The sequence below is a fragment of the Seriola aureovittata genome, chromosome 3, assembly GCF_021018895.1.
Source record: "Seriola aureovittata isolate HTS-2021-v1 ecotype China chromosome 3, ASM2101889v1, whole genome shotgun sequence".
NCBI lineage: Eukaryota > Metazoa > Chordata > Actinopteri > Carangiformes > Carangidae > Seriola > Seriola aureovittata.
The window spans coordinates 13,000,160-13,022,808 of record NC_079366.1 but is presented as its reverse complement, the minus strand read 5'-3'; the positions used below and the strand labels follow the sequence as shown (position 1 = coordinate 13,022,808).

The 22,649-nt window shown below is 38.3% G+C and overlaps 2 protein-coding genes and 1 long non-coding RNA gene across 3 annotated transcripts in view; 2 read left to right on the top strand and 1 right to left on the bottom strand.

Moving 5' to 3' along the window:
- Positions 1–7,287: 7,287 nt before the first annotated feature.
- Positions 7,288–15,428, top strand: LOC130166164 (C-type lectin domain family 4 member F-like). The gene is made up of 11 exons (XM_056371552.1): positions 7,288–7,732; positions 8,546–8,635; positions 9,431–9,493; positions 9,619–9,681; positions 10,751–10,813; positions 11,343–11,405; positions 11,791–11,859; positions 12,192–12,251; positions 14,491–14,615; positions 14,766–14,866; positions 14,984–15,428. Exons 1-11 carry the CDS (start codon positions 7,600–7,602, stop codon positions 15,123–15,125), a joined length of 972 nt encoding a protein of 323 aa, XP_056227527.1. The 5' UTR covers positions 7,288–7,599; the 3' UTR covers positions 15,126–15,428.
- The window catches only part of LOC130166168 (uncharacterized), a 19,956-nt gene continuing 10,406 nt past the window's right edge, over positions 13,100–22,649 (bottom strand). The window contains exons 3-4 of the long non-coding RNA XR_008827119.1: positions 13,592–13,986; positions 13,100–13,327 (exon numbers count right to left, since the gene is read on the bottom strand). This is a non-coding gene — a long non-coding RNA (uncharacterized LOC130166168). The remainder of the gene's footprint in view (positions 13,328–13,591; positions 13,987–22,649) is intronic.
- Positions 18,575–22,049, top strand: LOC130166167 (C-type lectin domain family 4 member M-like). The gene is made up of 6 exons (XM_056371558.1): positions 18,575–18,655; positions 18,887–18,976; positions 19,842–19,934; positions 20,077–20,219; positions 20,335–20,435; positions 21,611–22,049. The coding sequence occupies exons 1-6, from the start codon at positions 18,619–18,621 to the stop codon at positions 21,756–21,758; spliced, it is 612 nt and encodes a 203-aa protein (XP_056227533.1). The 5' UTR covers positions 18,575–18,618; the 3' UTR covers positions 21,759–22,049.

Below are 22,649 nucleotides of genomic sequence, written 5' to 3'. Positions count from 1 at the left end.
CACGTGCGTGATGGCTGGCCCAATGGTAGGAGATACGGCTTAGACAAGGTTGGTGGGAATGGGGTCCAGTGCACATGTAATAGGATATTATTACTGTATACTGTAGTTTACTGTGTAATCTGAGAGTTCTCATTGTTACTCTGCTGATACTCTCATGCCAACACTGTTTTGTGCTGTATTGTCACATCAGTTTTCAAAAGCAAGCTTGTATACCTACACTTTGCTCTGTTTCTGGATTCCATGAGAAAATACTTAACTTGAACTGCATGGCTGGCTTTTGGCATTCCTCAAAGGTTACCACTGTTAGATCCTTTTCAATGAAGAGTCAGGTATGAGCCAACTGATTCTTGGACATGTGAAGTCAGACCCTCCTGTAACTGTAACTGCTCTCAGGCTATGAATGAACCTTGATATTAACCCATTAAAGTGTTCTGGGAAGGGCATGGGGACAATACGCACTAGTTTGTTCCAAATTTTGCATAGTTTCTTCTTCCTCTTCTTTACTCTGGTTGTGTTAAGCATCTTATTCTAATACCTCTTTTTACAACTTATACATTTCTGTGGTTTTCCCCCAATTTTACTCCCAATTTGGAATTGCCTTCTGCATTTGCCAACACTAATCACCTGAAAGCTATATGAAAATTATTCTTTATTTCAACCATTTAAAAATGGAATTTATTTTTGTATTTTTGAAATTCGTTTTTTGCAAATTACTCAGCAATGAAATTGTTCCTCTAAGGGGTTGCAGTGGTTTATTGATTGTGGCTGTACTTATATCTGATTACAACTACACTAGTGTGTTATAAGTCATTTATTAAATGTTTATATAGTGCTTATGTATATGCTAAATAGGAAAGTAAAGTCTTACCAGAAAATACTTTTCAGTGAAAGTTAGACTCTCACTTACAGTGTGAGGGCATTAAGGAACATGACGCACAAACTTAGGTACAGAGCATAAAAGTAATGTAAGAGTGCGGAGGGGAGGATTGTCTGTGTTGAAGCAGTCGTGGAGGGAGTGCCTCTTGTATTGTGTAACATTTATGCTCCTACTAAGGGGGACCCTGGATTTTTCCATGACTTAAATAAACTGCTGGGAGACACTGAGGGTGAGATTATCCTAGCTGGGGATTTTAATGATGTTATGGATCCAGTGTTGGATAGGAGTTCATTCAGGCCCCCTCTCCTAATGAAGGAGAGAGAGGCCTTGCATATGCTGAATAGGGATGTAGGCCGGCCTAGAGGATATATGGAGACTGGCGAACCCAAATGCGAAGGATTTTACCTTTTTCTCCCATTGCCATAAAATGTTCTCCAGGATAGAATTTTCTAATTAGTGCTTCACTGACGAACAATGTAGCTAACTGTGATATAAAGGCGATCTCCCTGACCGATGATGCACCTGTCGAGCTAGTTCTTAAAGCCACTGTGAGGCCTGAGAGGAGAGGTAGATGGAGACTTAATGTTGGGTTATTGTCAGATTCAACTTTTAGGAAGGTGATAGCGGAGGATTTGGCAACCTTTTTTTAAATCAACATCGGCAGTACTAAGGACATAGCTACTGTTTGGAAAGCCTCTAAGACGTATATAAGGGGGAAAATCATAGCACATGCCTCTAAGAAGAAGAGGGAGAATCTTGCTAAGATCACAGAGTTGGAGAGGGAAATAAAGGATAAGGAGCTAGACCTGTCAAAACATTTTTTCTGATGGGGAATTTCAGGAACTCTGCAAGCTTAAATACTCTTTACATGACATGTATAATAAAAAAGCAGAGTACGCACTTTATAGATTAAAAACAAGCTTTTATGAAGGGAGAGAAAAGATGGGGAGATTGTTGGCGAGGCAGTTGAAGGAGAAAACATTTGGGAATACTATACCAGTTATAAAAAAAGGTTATAAAAATTGTCGATATTCCGACAATATTATGAAAGGTTGTATACGTCTTCCATGGCCCCCCGACGCCTCACTGGAGGATATAGAGCAGTTTTTCCTGAATGTAGAAGTGCCCAAACTCCAACCTCAGGAGGCAGCTGGATTGGACTCGCCCATAACTGCAGCTGAAATACAGAAGGCGATTTCTTCAATGAAAAATGGGAAGTCACCAGGGTATGACGGACTCCCGGTGGAATATTATAAGGCTTTTGGAGATATAGTTGTACCGGTGTTAGAGAGGGTATATCAGGAGATGTTTGATAAGGGTTGTGTTGCTCCAACCTTTAATGAAGCTGTATCTCATTGATTCCCAAACCAGGCAAAGCTGCGGCGGATCCCTCCAACTATAGACCTATAAGTCTGCTCAATCTTGATTGTAAGGTTCTTACAAAGGTTTTGGCAACACGTTCACAGGTAGTTCTGCCCAGTATCATTCACCCATATCAGGTTGGTTTTATGAAAAATAGAACTTCGACTGACAATATTAGACTCTTGTTACATCTGATGTGGCTGAGTCAATCCCAAAGTGTTCCTATCACTGCCATTTCTTTGGATGCAGAAAAGGCCTTTGATAGGGTGGAGTGGCCTTTTTCTGCTCTCCGCCCTATCACATTTTGGCTTCAACTCTAATTTCGTTAAATGGATAAAAATGCTGTACAGAGAACCCAAGGCAGCGGTGATGACAAATGGGATCAACTCCCCTTTCTTTAATCTGACCCGGGGAACTCGACAGGGATGTTCATTGAGCCCGTTATTGTTTATCTTTTTTTTTCTTTTTCTTTTTTTAAGAGGTTTTGGCGCTGTCAGTTAGAGCTCACCCTGGAATTAAGGGAGTAAGGGGAGGTGAAACTGAGCATAAATTATTGTTATATGCTGATGATATTCTAGCGGTGGTTTCTGATCCTTTGTCTTCTTTGCCACATCTTATGGACACAATACGGTCTGAAAAGATGATTTCTTGTGACCGAGAGATGGAAAAGTGTACAAATCAGACCAACAAGTTAACGCTTCAATTTGGCTGGTTTATTTGTGCACAAAGGACAGATCTGGTGCTGGGTACACCAAGTCTCTCACTGAATGACAGAACTTGAGCTGCTTATATCCTAACTTGATCAGGGCCTGGTAATTATCATCTGTTTAACCTCAAAACCTTTCTATCAGTGTTTCACTTTTATTGCTTACATCCTCCTGGTCATCCTAAATCTCTGCCAGGATGTAGATAATCTTCTAAACACCAATATAACCATAAAACCCTTGACAAAACAGACTCTGTGATCTCCTGCTCCCCCAAAGGTCAGCAGCCTACCTAAAGTTCACATTCTGGACATCCTTAAACCAAAGTTACCAACATGCAACACAAATACAACCAGAAATCGGAGGCGATGCCTCTCTCCAGGCCGTGTACTCCGTTTATGGTGGAGAAATTTAATTTTAAGTCGGTGCGCAAAGGGATGAAGTATCTCGGCATCAAACTTTCTGACGAAATAAGCGAAATGGTAGCATTAAACTTTAACCCCTTGCTTCAAAAGATAAAAACGAACCTTGATAAGTGGGGGAAATTGAAACTCACGTTGTGGGGGAAAATTGATGTTGTAAAGATGATAGTTGCCCCGCAGTTCGGCTATGTTGCAATGATGTTGCCAATGCGGATACCGTCCACTTTCAGACAACTGGATGATATGATAGGGCATTTTCTATGGGCGGGGAAAAGACCGCGAATAAAATTGAGAAAGCTGTGTACACATATGGAGAAGGGAGGGCTGGGCCTCCCAGATCTTAGACTGTATTATTTAGCTTTTGAGATGGCCAAAATTGCGAGGTACTGGCAAACGTCGGGCAACAATGTGGCTTGGACTGAAGTGGAGAAAGAGATATGCTCGTCTTTCCAGCCCATAGAGGTGCTCTCTCAAAAAAGGTCAAATATCACGAATCCAATACTTCTGCACTCAAGGGATGTCTGGACCACGGTGCATAAAATGTTTAAAGTTACGCACACCCTACAGCGATACTCTTCACTGTGGTATAACCCTGATGTTTGTATTGGAAGGAAATCAGTTTATTGGGAACAATGGCATTCAAAAGGTTTGAACAAGATTGGTGATCTTTTTTAAAATGGTGTATTCTTGTCATATGATGGGATGATGCAGAAATTTGGTTTGGTGGGGAAAGGTCATTTCTGGAAATTTTTGCAATTGAGGAGTTGCATCGGCTCACGGCCATACAATGATGCTGATAATGTGGTGCTAGAATACATGAAACTCCCGCCTGTTAAACGTAACGCTTCACAATTTTATAAAATTGCTACTTCTTCTCTCAGCAGTGATTCCAACCAGCTAAAGATGATTTGGCAGAGGGACCTTGGTGGGGAGATTGAGGATGAACGATGGGCTGTAATTGTGGCTGACTGTGGAAAATATGTGAGAGAAGCGAGAGGAAAACTTACACAGTACAATGTTTTACATAGATACTATTATACACCATCTCGACTGTATACAATGAAACTTTTGGGTGATGATTTGTGTTGGAAATGCAAAAAAGAAACTGGAACTTTCCTTCATTGTATGTGGGAATGTGCTTTGATCAGGTCTTTCTGGAGTCAGGTCCTGAACCTTTTGAGTAATTGGTTTGGATCAGAAATTTCTTTGAACCCGGAGCTCTGCTTACTGGAGGATAGATCCCGGCTGCCCACTGCGGACAGGAGTGATTTCTCTGTTGTCTCTGTGGGTACGTCGACGGCATGCAGAGTAATTTTGAGACACTGGAAAGCACCTGAGGCTCCACGGGTGAAAGAGTGGATATATGCGATGACAGACAGCATCATATGAATGTACGCTTTATAAACTGAGTGACGACGGGGGGGGGGGTTGACCCCTTGGGGCAGGTTTTGGGATTAAATGAAGGTGGATTGAATTTTGGTTTTATTTTTTATGTTTTGTTAAAAGGTATGGATTTCTGGATGCTTGCACTTGGAGGTGTGTGGTTATTTTTCTTGTATCAAGTGTCTGTCTGTCGCCTATTCTATCTGTCCATGTGTGGAGTACCATGTTGAGATTGTCTTGTGCCATGCCTGTAAAAGTTCAATAAAAACTTAAGTTTCAAAAAAAAAAAAGTAATGTAAGAGAAATTGGAAATTGAAGTTTCCCATTACAGTGATGTGTACTTTCATTTTTATAGGAAATGAAATTTCCAATACAGGGGTCAAAGCTTCTAATGCGAGTCCAAGTAGAAATTTAACTTACTGGTGAAATGAGGAAGGACAAATTTTTGTTGCTGTGTAAGCTGAGAAATGTTTTTTTTTTTTTTTTAAATATATAAGAAGCGGCAGATCACAGATCAGCACAATCCCAAGAAAACACAGCCACTAACAGTTCATAACTCTGGGGCGGGGGGGACCCTGTGGTCAGCCAAAGCAGTGGAATTTAATGACATACATTTACTGACAATTTCAAGGTACACACGAACTTGAGTATTTCCAGTTAATGTTGTTATGTTTTATGTTGTATTTTATGTTAAGTTTCAATTAGAAATACTGATGGTTTTTCCATCTCATCAGCTGCTGAGACACCACTTGAGTGCAGAAGCTGGTAGTTGACAGAAATAGTTTGTTGTTGTGTTTGTTGTTGTGTACTGTGGAGATGCCAGGGAGTGTGCTGCTTGTGTCGTTATTGTTGTTAACCGATGTCTTAACTCAATGCAGTCTGTTTGCACTTCTTAAACGCAAGTGTTTGCAGTTACTCTGTCTGATAAAGCATCTGCTCAGTTTGATGTTTGATGTTGTTGAGAAAATAAAGACTAGCTTGGCTCAACCTTCAGACAGTTCACTAAAAGAACAAGGGCAGTTATATTAACAGCACAAGACTTCGAAACAGTTCAGCCATTTTTTTTTTTTTTTACTACACAACAAACAAGTTCATGTGATTGCCTACCACACTGTATAGCTGAGTGTAAAAGGTTCAAAATCTGATTTGCAACTGATTTTGACTAATATTTATTTTGGATCTCTGGTAGACTCCAAACCTGACCCATTTAGATCTTGTTTAGTTTCATAATTGTTTTGTGGTTCTTTTTCCAAATAACAATTTCCTCTTTCACCCCAATGAAAAATTATGTTAAATCTTGTTGTTAATCGGATGTTTCTGTTTTTCTCTATGCTCAACAAGGATGGCTGTATTTCAACGGTAGTCTCTATTACAATTCTTCTAACGAGAAAACCTGGCAAGAAAGTAGAAAAGACTGTATTCAAAAAGGTGCAGACCTGACGATCATCAACAACAGAGAAGAACAGGTGCGTGGGTGTATATGTATATATATGACTGTGTGTAAGACAGATATAGTACCGACATGTTGTTGAACAAAGGGTAAAAATAGTGAATGAATACAAAGGTTGAAATCAGTTTAACCTGTTACTTGTCTGTTTCTTTCCTTTTTAAAAACAAGAATTTCATACGACAATTCAAGAAGTACTTGTGGATTGGACTCACTGACATAGAGACGGAGGGGAAATGGAAATGGGTGGATGGGACTCCACTGACAAGAAGGTGAATTGATGTTGGGTTTAACTTGGCTACATTCTGTGTGTTGCTGCAAATAAAATGCCTCTTGGTTGGTGTTCATATTCGCTACAAATGTACTTGTTTTTGTGCTTTTTATTTCAGCTTCTGGGATTCTAAGGAGCCAAATGGTAAAACACTTGAAAACTGTGGGCAAATTAAAAATCCCAATTCGCAAAACAACTGGAATGATGAAAGATGCTCCAATACACACAACTGGATCTGTGAAGAAAAAGTTTCTCTGTAATTGCATCTAAACCTGCCAGACAATACAGAAAACAGGACAAAAAGGTGCATTTCTCAATTTCAGCTGAACAGAGGAAAAGATTTAAATCACTTTGTTATTTTTTCAGTTTGTATGTGAACATAATTTTCATAATTTGTTGGCTTAGTATCAGTGTAGTGTCAAATGTTCACTGCACTGTAGGGAAAGTGACCACTTATGTAAAACCAATATACAACTAGGGTCACTGCTTTGCTGCAAAAAAGGGAATACTGTAATACATATGCTTTGATTCCTCTTTAAATAAAGGCCTGCTGTTTCCTCATCATTTGTCAGTGTACAATGACTAAATTTCAGTCCATTAATGTCTCCTTTGTAATTCACTATAAGCTGGTGGTCTCAGAGCTTGGGCACTCTCCTCAAAGGTTACCACTGTTAGATACTTTTCAATGAAGAGTTTAAGTCATTTATTAAATGTTTTTATAGTGCTTATGTATATGCTAAATAGGAAAGTAAAGTCTTACCAGAAAATACTTTTCAGTGAAAGTTAGAGTCTCACTTACAGTGTGAGGGCATTAAGGAACATGACGCACAAACTTAGGTACAGAGCATAAAAGTAATGTAAGAGTAATTGGAAATTGAAGTTTCCCATTACAGTGATGTTACTTTCATTTTATAGGAAATGAAATTTCCAATACAGGGGTCAAAGCTTCTAATGCGAGTCAAAGTATAAATTTAACTTACTGGTGAAATGAGGAAGGAAAAATGTTTGTTGCTGTGTAAGCTGAGAAATTTTTTTTTTTTTTTTTTTAAATAAAAGAAGCGGCAGATCACAGATCAGCACAATCCCACGAAAACAGAGCCACTGGCAGTTCATAAGTCTGTAGTCCGTAAAATATGGCAAATGGTGTCCATACAGAGGAATTTGAACTCACTATGGAAGATGAAAACCTCTGTGCTGGTTCAGCCAAGAGTGAAGCCTCTCTGAACCGCTCTGGTGAAGAGGATGAAGTGACTTCAGTAGTGTCTGGTGAGATGCATTATATTAATGCTTCCTTGATCTTGTTTGTTCATTTATTACACAGCATTTGCTTGTGTTTGTTGGATTTATTTGTTTGTTTGTTTATTCAAATGCTTTTATCATCTTTTTGTAACTGAAGCACCTTGTAACCCTGGTTTTGAAAACTTTTACTTCCTTACTTACTAACTTGGTTATTTTAACCATAACATCAGCATGGACAAAAATGAAGACTTGATTTGTCTGTAAACTTTTAGGATATGCACAGCAAAGTGCGGTGTGCACTTAAACCTATTTCATGCTATGACGACAAGGGCATTTGGTCTCTCATACATGATAAAATAAATTCACAAGCTTATAATAAGTGATATTCAAAATTATACATTTACTACAACGCAGTGTCACCTGGTTTTGCTCCTTGAACAAACCTCCAACCTCATGGTTAAAATCTAATTCAAGAAGTGTGAAACCTGTGAAACCATTCACTGAGTCTCTGATGGGAAACAACAAAGTTGCCACATCCCAGTCCCTAGAAAACTGCACACTGATCTTTCAATAGTCTTCAAAGTCTGGCGCGCTCTTTCAAGAGCACTGTGGAACTGGAGACGATATGATACCAAGTTCACATATCACTTCTTGACAATGAACAGACAAAAAGTTCTTTGGCATCTAAACTGAGAAAAGAAGCTAATAGATTTAGTCAACCCTCATCACTTTTCTCACTTGTTGTAATTATTGTAAATTTGGGGAACACGAAACGTCCTACTAGTCACTAAGAAAATCTGGTTGTTTCTCTGTGTCATTATGTTTATGTTTTGCATGCAGGAAGAAAACTCTGGAGACTGGTTGTTGTGAGCTTTGCACTCCTGTGTATCCTACAAGCCATTTTCAGTATTTCTCTGCGTATTGCTTTCCGTGAGTTGCCTCCAATTGTGTCTTTGTACCATTATCATCTTATTTTATTTAGTCTATAATTATACTTACATGCTGGGTCAACCACTTGCTCTGAGAGCTTGTCAATGCCAGTGCAACATTGATGAGAATTTCACAATGTTGGTTTTGGTAAAGTTTTGGTTTATTATTCATCCCTGCAATGTAAAATTTCTCATTGTAATCCTATGTTCATGTTTTAAGCAATTCATAGTTTTTTCAGAATTTTTAACACTGACATTTCTGATACACCTGTCCATGTTAGTGTTGCAGGAGAATTTGTGCTAGGTAAACATTCAGAGGCAAAAAATGAGGATGTCAGAATCAGTCTCAGAATACATTAAAATTATACTCTGTCCTTCATACTGTTGTCCATTAAAGTGAAATTAAACCCAAGACACAATGTCCAGCCAGTAAGCCTTCTTACTTGGCTAGTAAAAACAAGTTTTGCAGCTGTATGAGACTATGCTTTGTCTACCAATGTTTTAAAAATAGTTACCATTACAACATGAATGCAAGATGGAAATTCTGTTTCATTGTCAATATGTCGTCATAGTTTAGTTGTGGTCCTCGTATCAGAGTCAGATCAGCTGAGATTACTTTAAGGTACAGCGGACGTTGCTTCTGTTCTCTGGTACACACCACCTGATGACCTGAGCTGCTGATTCATGTGGGGTGGATGCAGGGCAGTTTTTGGTGGGCATGTGGGTTGTTTGTGAATTTTCTTGCATTTAGATGTTAATAAAATCTGATTCTGTTACAAATCTATTTCTTGCCCAGGTAATGAGGCTGGTTTTAAAAACCTGACCAAACAGAGAGATGAGTTGAAGAGGATCAACTCTGGTGAGTATGAGGATGAAACTACTCCAATAATCAGGACTTAAGACACTTAATTACCGCAATCAATGCAATGCACACATATGATATAAAGTGAATTGCCTCTCCAAGTCTAACATTCTCTCCACCAGATATTGAGGGCAGGTACAAGAGCCTGACTGAAGAGAGAGATGAACTGAAGAGGATCAACTTTGGTGAGTATGAGGATGAAACTATAACCACAGCTCATATCCAAAGAGGTGTCAGTGCAGGACAAATACTAACCCCAGCTGTGACTTCAGCACTCTGTACAGTACTCTCTTAGTCAGTCATGTAGGGATAAATTCAAAGTCAGTTACAAAAGAGCATATAGTATATCTTTATCAGTTCTGGATCCAAAGGTGTTTTAGTCAATATCAGGAAAATGAAGTAAATCCTAAGTGTTACAAGGGTAACATATTATGAATGTGAAATCCTGTCACTGAAGACTGATATAACTGGTCACTTCAGGCAGAAAACCTAAGTCCCAGTAGCATCAGATGTTTTGCTGTCAGTGTTTTATTATACCTCAGCATAAGTAACATTTTTAATTTGTAGAAGTGAAACTAGCTACCACCACAAACTCAATAACTAAATGTTACGTTGATTTAATGGCTTTCTAAGTATGATTCTGTTTCAGGGTAAAGATCACAAAACTCACAAAGCACTTGTGGTTCCTCTGAAATTGTGGTTTCACTTCGGTGTCTCTCAGATTCAGTAAGACTCGAAGCTTAAATGTTACTGAATCATCATGTTTAGTATTGCAGGAGAATTGCTGCTAGGCTCCCATTCAGGGAGAGAAATACTAATTTAGGAAAGTTTTGAATCAGTTGCAAACAAATCACATCACACACAGGATTTACAAGACAGCTCATATGCTATTCTAACATCAAGAGCATCAGACTTTCCAGTTTTGAGTTAATGTATCAGATTCTTGGCAGGCTATGCTCCACTAATCAATATCCATCAATGTACTACAGTCAGATTCATCAGATGACCATAACTTTACAAGGCAATGATACGTCAGAGCTGGAGCCTGTGTGAAACCAGTCCAACAAATTTGATGTACTTCTTTCTCATACATTACATACATTATTTTAGCTGGGCTCAGTTCATAGTATAAACCATTTTGTATGGCTAACTAATCACCTATCAAAGTATGTTTAAATTCATATTTAAAGCCACTCTTGTCTCTTTGTCAATATAATCTCATTGTGCTGAAAATGGTGGCAACTCATCAACCAGCTATTGAGGCCAATTCTGAAAACTTGACTGAAGAGCGAGATGCGTTGAAGAAGATCAACTCTGGTAAGTCTGGCAACTAGTCTAATAATCGGAGCTCAGATCTGAAGGAATGAAGCACCGTTCTGGACAAATACTAGTCCCAGTTCTAACTTCAGTATATAGATTACATTTTAAATCAATCGCATAGCTTTCCTTATACAGGCCTACAGGGGGAAATCAAAATATTTTTCATTTATTTGACATTTTTTACCAGTTGTTTCTTGCAACTTCATCCAGTGTTTATTCTATGCTAAGCTAATCACTTCCTTTATATGAGAGTAGTTGATTTTCTCATCTAACAACAACAAATGAAATGTCAAACTATTCCTTTAAAGTGAAATGAAACCAATTATCTCAATTATCACACGCCACGCACCAGTTTTAACAGTACAGTTATTCACAGATTACCACGTGGCATCTAGTTTTGGTTTATAGCTGTATGTGAGAATGGTGTGTATAAAAATATTATTTATACTAATTATCATTGATACATTACTTCATCACCCTATCGAAAAACTGTGTGGTGAATTGTTTGAATTCACCTCTCCACCAGATATTGTGGCCAGTTTTAAAAACCTGACTGAAGAGAGAGACGAGCTGAAGAGGATCAACTTTGGTAAATATGAGGACACAACTAATCCAATACTAATGATCCAAAGGGCTCGTTGATACAAATGTTACATATCATGATAGTTCACTAACAAATTGACTCATACAATAGTCCACTGTTGTCAAGTTTAAAATGGATGCAGTTAAAGTGGCTTTGATTTTGAACATTAATATTACACTAATACTCTGAAACGGAGCATTTATGCTGAGCAAAAATATAAATGCAACACTTGTTCATATTGAGATCCAGTGATTCAGATCAATGACATAATTTTCTTGTAAATTCAGAAGATTAAACTAGCTACAACCCCAGACATAACTTGACAAAAATTTTATGGCAAGTACTTGCTCACTGAAGTGGTACTTTATCTGATAGATTACTTCTGTTTCAGATACTGAAGCCAGTCGTAAAAACCTGACTGAACAGAGAGATGAACTGGAGAGGAAGCTGAATATCTCTGGTAAGTATGATGATGAAACTAACGACAGCTTAGATCCCAGAGGCTGCATATCTTAAGTGTTTTGTTACTTATAAAGTTTCCCGGTAGATATTGTAGTTAATAGTTTCTCTCCAAGTCAATAACATTAAGTAATAGAGGAAGGGAGCTAATGTGATGTGATGAGAACATAAACATGAGTAGACTGTCTTCACAGAGCTAAGCAAACTACTAATAATTATTATGATTGATGAATGCAATATGAAAATTAAGTTTTAAAGTGAAGTGTTTGTTTGGTTGTTGACATAACTGATGCTGTTAGAAAATAATGGTAAACTTTCCACTCAAAATAACAGATTCACAGTGTCATTCCCTGACTGAAGAGAGTGACAAGTTGAAGAAGAGACTGAAAAATGGTGAGTTTGAGGTTGAAACTGGTTATAACAATTATCAATGATCCAAAGATGTATGAGTGGAACATTGGGAAAATATGAGGTTGCACAGAGTGAAATCTTGTGATATACACTGCAAGCTGAAAGCAGTTAAACAAGTAATCAATGATCAAACCAGCTGTTTCTGCACGTTACTGGAATGTTGGATTTCTTTTCATTATCATTACGCACGTCACGCAGCCAGTGTGTCCGCTCTCACCTGTTAACATGGACGCAGAAATGAGAACCAGTACGTTCAGCAGCTGCGACAGATGCAGTGGGTTCCTGGCCTCACGACACACGTTGCTCCTTCATCAGTCACAGAAACCTTGTCTGTGCAGAGAGGAGAATTTGCATTAGCACAGCCACTAACACTGTGTCAGCCACTGCGAATTACAAGCTCACAAACAACGTAAACGAATAACAACGCTTACAATTCTGATACGTCTTCTAGTCTGCAATTTTGGTGCCCAATAAATTCTCCAAAAACCCCTGAGTCTTGGTCTGACTGACACGCAAACATGTTGCAGAGTCTCTCGTTGTTTCCGCCACTGACCATATTGATACTCTGCTGTTTCACTTGATTATGTAGCATAAGCAGCTGTGGTGGGCGGGACTTAAGGCCTGATCCAGATTTTTTCCAATGAGTAAGTAAGCCAGGTGTGCTTACAGCCCCAGTTTTTTTTTCTTCTGTTTTTATATGGGAATCATGCTCAACAAAACATCAATCATAGCTGAGTATTTTTTAAAAGTATGTCTGGAGAGGAATTTTAAAACTAACTGACTGACAACTAACTGGCAAACCTAACCAGACATTAAAACCTGTGCCGCAGTGTCCCGTTCCTGCTATCAGCCAACAGTTTGAGCATTTGATAGTGGGACTGTGGGGGTCCTTTGCCTCAATCGAAGTCAGGTTCAACTTACCTTTTGACTGTCATATGCCAGAGTACCTGTTACCAAAGCGCTAACTCCTTGCTGAATACGTCTTCCAGTATGTGGTATTCCTACCCCAACTGTTGAGAAATCAGGAGGTTCAGGCTGGGGAGGAATGGCAGTGACCACTGCAGGAGACAAAGGGGATTGCAAATAGGTTCATGTCCAACTGGCTATTTTCCCTGAATCCCAGTTAATGTGCGGGTTATGCAACCGGGGTTGAGCCAGAACTAGAGGTGTCAAAGAACATTGAATTACATTACATTGAACTAGATAACGGTTCATGGGTTATTACTGACTGAAGGGCAAATTCATAGTTCATACCCTAAGCACCAAAATCAATCAGAACTAGAAGGGCAAGGAGAGCTGATTAGCACACAGGCTGACTGTACCTGAAGGCGTTGTTTAGATGGGGCTATGAACGAGCCCAGTTTTTTGACCAGACGGGACAAACAGCCATGAAGTGATCCAATTTCTGAGGAGTGTTCCTAGATTGGCTATGGGCTTTTGCAGGAAGGTGTATTTTGGATCTGAGTCTGTTGAGTCCATTGTATGGGCAGATTGTTCTGTTAGGTTTTGTAACAAATCTCGACTCAAATACAGGACTCGGAGATGCTTGATTAAACAGTTTTAAAAAATGTTCAAAAGGAGGTTTGCTGAGGGTTCAGGCAGGGGGGTCCGGGACAGGTGATGAAGCTGGGCAGGTGGGAGCTGGGGATTTGGCCAAGGTTGGCATTGGAGCAGGGCAGGCTGAGCGATGAATGTCCGTGGCTGAATGGATGAACAACTGGAAAGATAGACAAGCAGAGCACACACAGGAGCCACAGGGTGAGTCAACCTAAGCAAAGGGAGAAGGATGAGAGTAACTTGGAGAGCACACACGAGGAAACAAACTTGACTACAGATTGGCTGTGTGTTACCACTCTGCAGACTGAAATGATCAGTGGAAGAGCGAGGGAGTCTTTATACTGCAGTATGTGCAGTACATTATATTGCAGGCAGCGAGTAGTAGATTGGCTTAGGGTGTGTGGATGAGCTGGCGGCAGAAGTAACTGGATACCACGTCCAGGAGACACACACACACACACACACACACACACACACACACACACACACACACACACACACTCAGAGGGAAACACAATGGAAACAATGGGAAAGAAGGAGGCACAACCTAACTATAACAGTTTCCCATTTTTCCAAATAACAATTTCCTCTTTCACCCCAATGAAAAATTATGTTAAATCTTGTTGTTAATCGGATGTTTCTGTTTTTCTCTATGCTCAACAAGGATGGCTGTATTTCAGCGGTAGTTTCTATTACATTTCTTCTAACGAGAAAACCTGGCAAGAAAGTAGAAAAGACTGTATTCAAAAAGGTGCAGACCTGACGATCATCAACAACAGAGAAGAACAGGTGCGTGGGTGTGTATGTATATATGACTGTGTGTAAGACAGATATAGTACCGACATGTTGTTGAACAAAGGGTAAAAATAGTGAATGAATACAAAGGTTGAAATCAGTTTAACCTGTTACTTGTCTGTTTCTTTCCTTTTTAAAAACAAGAATTTCATACGACAATTCAAGAAGTACTTGTGGATTGGACTCACTGACATAGAGACGGAGGGGAAATGGAAATGGGTGGATGGGACTCCACTGACAAGAAGGTGAATTGATGTTGGGTTTAACTTGGCTACATTCTGTGTGTTGCTGCAAATAAAATACCTCTTGGTTGGTGTTCATATTCGCTACAAATGTACTTGTTTTTGTGCTTTTTATTTCAGCTTCTGGGATTCTAAGGAGCCAAATGGTAAAACACTTGAAAACTGTGGGCAAATTAAAAATCCCAATTTGCAAAACAACTGGAATGATGAAAGATGCTCCAATACACACAACTGGATCTGTGAAGAAAAGGGTTCTCTGTAATTGCATCTAAACCTGCCAGACAATACAGAAAACAGGACAAAAAGGTGCATTTCTCAATTTCAGCTGAACAGAGGAAAAGATTTAATCACTTTCTTGTTATTTTTTCAGTTTGTATGTGAACATAATTTTCATCATTTGTTGGCTTAGTATCAGTGTAGTGTCAAATGTTCACTGCACTGTAGGGAAAGTGACCACTTATGTAAAACCAATATACAACTAGGGTCACTGCTTTGCTGCAAAAAAGGGAATACTGTAATACATATGCTTTGATTCCTCTTTAAATAAAGGCCTGCTGTTTCCTCATCATTTGTCAGTGTACAATGACTAAATTTCAGTCCATTAATGTCTCCCTTGTAATTCACTATAAACTGGTGGTCTCAGAGCTTGGGCACTCTCCTCAAAGGTTACCACTGTTAGATACTTTTCAATGAAGAGTCAGGTATTAGCCAACCGATTCTTGGACATGTGAAGTCAGACCCTCCTGTAACTGTAACTACTCTCAGGCTATGAAACCTTTAATTATGCTTCATGATCATTAATCTTTGGTTATCCTGGATACAGTTGCATGTTTAACACCTTATTTTGCAAAACGCAGTCAAATCATCTTCATCCCATGATGAGGACATCTGTACCCTTAAATGAAATAAAATAAAAATGCTGGAGACAACAAACAGTGGCAATAGTTTGCTCCACATTTTGCATATTCTCTTCTTCCTCTTCGTTACTTTGGTTGTGTTCCAGATTAGATTAAGACAGCATCTTGTCCTAATACCTCTTTTTTAATTTTAAGTCTATTTCTCCGCTATTTTACTCCCAATTTGAAATTGCCTATACACTACATATATGCTGACACTTTTCATCCCCCACTCCCTGACCAACCTGAAGAGAGGAACACAGACAAAAAAACACTCCCTGGCTTTACTGGCGAACACACAGTGTGCGCACATCAGTTGTTTTTGTTAGAATCCAGGCTGATCCCCGAGTCTTTGCTGTTGTTTTTGTTTTCCTTTTTGCTTGTCCAAACTCAAAATTACTTCTTACTTATCATTTCTATAATTTAAATAGCTTTGGAGCATCTGTTAAAAAGGCATTTAGGGCATTTTCGAAAATGTTTTTTGCAAGTCCCTCAACAATAGAATTGCTCCTCCAGGGGATTGCAGTGGTTAGCTGATTCTGGACAGTGCCCTCTAGTGGTCTTTCTACCAGAGCACAGCCTTTATTTGGTCTGCCTCCATACTACACACACACACACACACACACACACACACACACACACACACACACACACACACACACACACACACACACACACACACACACACTATTACACACATTATGCTCACTCACATGCAAAATTACAGACATGACAGAACATTGTTTAAAACATGTTTCTGTTGAGCCTTTCCCCTCTGCACTACAATGCGTGGCTAACGCCCGACTGACTGTCTCGCCTGGTGCTATGTGTCGATGTTGGTAACACCTTCTCAACTCTGTCTGTGTGCAGAAAACTGGAGCACAGCAAGTATTTGTCACCTAAACAACAACACGCAAAACTAGATCTGCAATAGCCTACCAGTCAAATGTCTGGACACACCTTGTAATTCAGTGTTTTTTTCTTTATTTTTATTATCTTATTAGAATGATGCTGAAGGCATCAAAACTATAAAATAACACATATAGAATTCTGTAGTAAACAAAAAAGTGTAAATAAAGAAAAGTGTTTTTAGATTTTAGATTCTTCAAAGTGGCCACCTTTTTACTTTGATGACAGCTTTGTTCACCCTCAAGCTTCATGAGGTAGTCACCTGGAATGGTTTTTCAACAGTCTTGAAGGAGTTCCCATATAAAGTATGTTGAATACTTGTTGGCTTCTGTTCTTTCACTCTGCAGCCCAACTCATCCCAAACCATTTCATTTGGTTTGGGTTTTTCATCTGTGAAAATAAGGCAAATTAATTTCTCGATGGCTTTTTTGATAGCTTGATAGCTTTTCTTTGCATTCATCATCAACAAAGCCATTTAGGCCCTACTATACAATATCACAAATACAGTTGTTTTTTTTTGACAATTGTATATTCATCAGGAGTTACTTCATATGTGTTTTGCAGGCACTGTAGAAAATGAGATCTTTTGTTTAGAGGAGGAAGACATGGATCAGATTACTGTTGCATAAGCAAGAGGTGTTTTTCTAGTCAAGTCAAGAGTCAACTGTCTGTCACTTCCAGCTCGCTGGTGATCGCACATATTGTATAAAGCCACTAATTCTATATCTACATATAGCCCACTGTCATTAATTTGAATTTATGAGTATGTTTGCTAAAAACTTCGTAATCAAGAAAAAGTATCTATATAATAACTTACTATCCTAATTTAATTTATTTGAATTATTCTGACTTGCTCAAGAGAGAGAGAGAGAGAGAAAAGAGTGTCAGCTCATGCTGTGATAAAATCATGATAGGTAAAAGGAAGCTACTGTGCAGTTTACATTTAATAAATGTATCAAAGCGGTCCAACATAGCAACCACATCCTGTACACCAGCGCTGATACTGTAAAAACAGATGCAGTTTGATAAAGTACAGGCTTATATGGAGATAGTCAGAAGTCAGTATGTCACATGAACCCATGCAGATTACCACATGCAGAGCACATCAACACTTTACTTCAAATTCCCCAATTTAGCATTTATAAGCAGCATATGAACATTTAAATGGTTTGCAGCACAATATAATGTAGTAAGCAGATCTAGCTGTTTATTAATGTATTTGTTAACAACAACCGTCTTTCCTCCTGTGGGAACCCATTAGACATAAGTAAAGTTGTAATGATAGAAAATATGTCTTCATAAGAGAAATGATGATTGTTGACAAATACTATATATCAATGAATTCTTTAAATGTTCTTATATCAAGGTATAACTTCATTACAGTGTGTTATGAACCACTTGTGAAATGTTTGTTTCAGGTGGAAAAAGGAAAGAAAGCTGGGCATACAGAGCATGGGGCTTTATGTGACATTAGAGGACATAGTTCACTCCCAGTCAACAACAAATAGTCAATATGGTCTGTCAACCATGAAGGCAATCCTTTTGTAACCTTAATTATGTACGCAGGCTTAATGACTTTTACTAAGATGTTTTATTTTCTAAAACCTAACCCTACATTAAAAGTCACTTTTATGCATATATTCCAACTTTTGTAAAGCTATGACTACTGTACTGACTTTTTTGTGTTAAACGGGACCTATTTAAGCTATTTAAAATATTACAGCAGCCAGGATATAAATGTTTCACCGGCAGTCTAATTATAATCAATGCAGGAAAAAAGGCAGAAAGATAAAGTCAAAGTGAGAAAGTGGGGGTGACATGTTGCTGAAAGATAAGAAAGAGATGTGTGATGCTGTGGTGAGCAGATTAATATCGGGACAGAAAAGAAGAAACAGTTCGCAGAAAATTCTGTCATACTCCAGAGGGTACAGAGAGGAATCTGTGGCAGCTATGGATGACAGAAACCTACCTGATGCTTCAGCCAGGAGTAAGTAACTTTAAGGTTGGAAAAAGTAGTAGTATACATGATCCGACAGTATCCTACCATAATTTGGCAAGAGGCTACATATTAAGTTAATAACTTTTCATCCAGAGACAGGGTAGAAGAAGTTAAATGAAAGTGGTTGACCCGTTTGCTGTTTTACATAACACAATATCAGGCCTGTCTTCCTATTTATAATGGTGATTTTTCATGTGTTTGTATGGTATCTGCACATAGAGAGTAATCTCTACAAACTGGTTGGTGTGAGCCTTGGACTCCTGTGTATCCTACAAGTTGCTCTCAACATTTACCTGCGTCATGCTCTCTGTGAGTTGTCTTAAATATTTTCTCTGTATTTTCAGCCTGTGGTATGCCTGTGATTTATGTGGAAATTCAACAACTGAATATTATAAAACCCGAAATTGTAATTGGCTAGCATCACACTTTGAATAATTGCATCTACAAATTGTGATAATTATTTGAGTGCTTTCTAAATATTATGAAGTTAACTTGGTTAATGGCAAAACAGCATTAACTTTGAGTTAGTTTGAGTTGAGATGGTTGGAGGGTATTCAAAGATCAAGTAAGAAAATAATGGGACTTTCCAAATGTGAGTCATATTTCATAGTGTTTGTAATCTAAAGTACAGTTACAGACAAGGTCTTAACTTTCAGATTTCTATTTGTGGTCACTAAATAAATTTGCACTTACTTGGTGCAGATAAGGACATCAAGATTTTATGATAATAACATAATAAAGCAAAATACTGTAAAATATGGGTTAATGACAGCAGCTGTGCTGCGAGAACAGCAATACTGACACTGACAATGAGGTCATATTCAAGTTCAGCAACAGAGCCCCTGTTACCACATTTAAATGACCAGCTAACATTTATTTATGATTGTAAAACAGAAACATTTTAATTATACTGTAAATGTGGATGAGGAACAGACATTCCTCTTGTTCCCTCTTGTTGTTGAAAGTGCAACACAGCAAAGACTGAACTGGAACACTTCGGGGGCACAATGAGCCAAGGGGTCTAGATCATATTAAAAAAATACACATGGTGTATGTAAGCTAGTGTCCAAAGTTTAAATTAATACAAGGGTGAGCATCTTTTCACATGGTACCCTAAACTCACCGTTTAAACAGTGTAACAGAAGGGAATGTGTAATTCTTTTCACTCACACAGACAGTTCTGATACAAACACGACAGATTATGAGACCATAATCAAAAGCCTGAGTGAAGAGACAGAGGAGATAAAGACGAAGCTGAAAATATTTGGTGAGTATGAGTTTTTTTAATGTTACAGATAACTGTAACATTAAAAACAATCCAACTAATTTTAAATTTTTTTGTTGCTGTTTGTTTGTTCATTTTATTCAATGAAATGTGAAGCTTTTTTAAATGTTGTTATCCGTCACAGATCATTACACACAGCAAGGATGGTTGTACTTCAACCATAGTGTCTACTACATTTCTTCTACCAACAAATCCTGGCAAGACAGTAGAGATGACTGCGTGCAAAGAGGTGCAGACCTGGTGATTATCAACAGCAAAGAGGAACAGGTGTGTATGAGAGTGACATCTCTCTGTGAGACATACTGTATAGGAAAAAGAGTAAATCAAATCAGGTATATTTCAGTCATGTTAATTATCATCGGTTTCTCTCTCTGTCAACAAGGAATTCATGAGACAATTCAAACGGATCACATGGATTGGACTGACGGACGCAGAGACAGAAGGGACATGGAAATGGGTGGATGGGACATTGCTGAAAACAAGGTTCATAAATTACTTTCTTTGTTTCAATTAATAATTATTAGTAGTATTGCTACAGTATACTATTGAAGTATTACTGAATAAAAAAGGGAGTCTCCTTCTTAAATTTTTCAACCTCTTGTGGCAACTAAAAATGCACTGCTACTCAGCAGCACTCCAGTAGGTGAGCAAGTACGAAATCCAGCACCGTGTTTGTGTTTTTACCATTTTACATGGTATATATTATATTATATAATGTCACATCACTTTACTTATTCAGATTGTTTCTTTCACGGTAGATTCTAGACAGTGACTGTTGAGTGCATGAACTTTCTTCCAGTCTAAGCAATCACATCACTGTTCAAATGCACTTCACTTCAGTAAGTGAATGCATCACCATTTTTAATTCTGTGACCTTCAGCACAGTTTCTGTTCAGTGAAGTTCAGTCTGTTGCTGGTTCAAGCTGAGTTCAGCACAAAATTAAACCTATGGAAGAACTGTTTACAGGTGTAATGGTGCACACACCTGTCAGTGCTTCTGTGGTTTTGTGGTTTTCAGGAAGCCTATAGGCGGGGAGTATCACACTACATCTTAAAGCTACACTGACAACAGTTGTGTGAATCCCCAGTGAGGGAAGTTCCACCCCGAAGTTAGTGAGCTACTCAGGTACAATTCAGTGTCAGCTCAGTCGAACCATTCTGTGTTGAAGATTTGTTTGTACATGTACTGAAAAAATTGATGTATTGGATTTCACGGAAGACACCTTTCTTGGTCAGAGTATTGTAAATATAAATGTATTTTTCTTATTTTGCATTGGCCTGCACTGTAAATCATTTTCAGTTAAGAAAGGTATTTGGTAACATTACCCTTTACATTACTTTCAGTACTAAGCCCAGCTGAATCAAACAACATCTTACAGTTTGGAGATACTGTATTTTCTAACCATCAGCCAGTTAGCCCCAGTGACTGCGTGCAGCACTCTGAATATTACCCTGGTGATTCCTGACTGTGGGCTTACAAACCAAGACCAGGCAAATGTATCTGTAGCAATGCTAACACACTAAGGTTACATGACTAAAATTTTGTCAGTCTCAGTTCAATAATAACAATATTGATTGTTGTTTAATTTGGCCCCATGTCTGTTATAAATGCGTTTTTGGTTGTGTTTAAATCAAAGCTAATTCTGATTTGGTTTTAGCTTTTGGTACACTGGGGAGCCCAACACCTATTACGGCAGAGATGAAGACTGTGGGGAAATAAGGTTCTTCAGGAATAAAAACAACTGGAATGATATAACATGTAACATGAAAAACTTCTGGATCTGTGAAAAGATGGTGACTTTATAACTCAGCACCCAAACCCACCAGACTGGTGGCAAAACAGGCCAAACACATTGACACAAACACACAAGCCAGCGTGCTTTGATAGGCTTTTTTCATGGGAGACATTTTGACATGCAAACACAGTAAAAACTCAGGTATAAAGAATAAAATGAATGTTGGCTGAATTCCATTTAGCTGTATTAATTTCAGGTTCCTGGTGTTTCATACGCTGGCTCTGGTTTTTAAATAGCATGAGGTGTAAAACATACAGGATCCGTATCAGCAATATGTTTTCATATATAATTTGTAGCTTTTCTAAATCTGTGGTTGCTGTTCTGACTATTGCGTTCAAAATCACAATTTGTTATGAATAAATGTATTATATTTAGTAGATTTTGTATTTAAATAAGCTGTGCACAATATTACAACAGCTATGATGATTTACATTAACAAGAAGTAACTGAAATGTTTTTCATCTTAATTTGTGATTTTTAACCATAGAAAGACAAAAGAAAAAACAGTTTACATATTAGTGAAATTCTTACCAAACACCATAACTAACTGACATAACTAACGTTTGTGTATGAAATGTGTTATACAAATAAATTTGCCTTGGCTTGAACATTAAAAGAAATGGAAGGAAATGGCCTCCTTAACCTGCATTTATTCAGGTCATCTGTTTTGCAGGAACTCCCTGATGACTGACACACACAGTTGTTTGGTTTTAAACTAAAATTAAACCTACAAATCAGTCACTCCGAATCACTTTCTTTTGCTTGCAAATGGGTAGTGTATTTGTACAATACAGATGCAATCTTGGTTCTTTTGGCTCTTTTTTTAGCTGAATTGAGGATGGTTTGTGCTCTGAAGTAAAATGAATGCATCAATATGAAGTTTGTGTAGTATGAATGACCA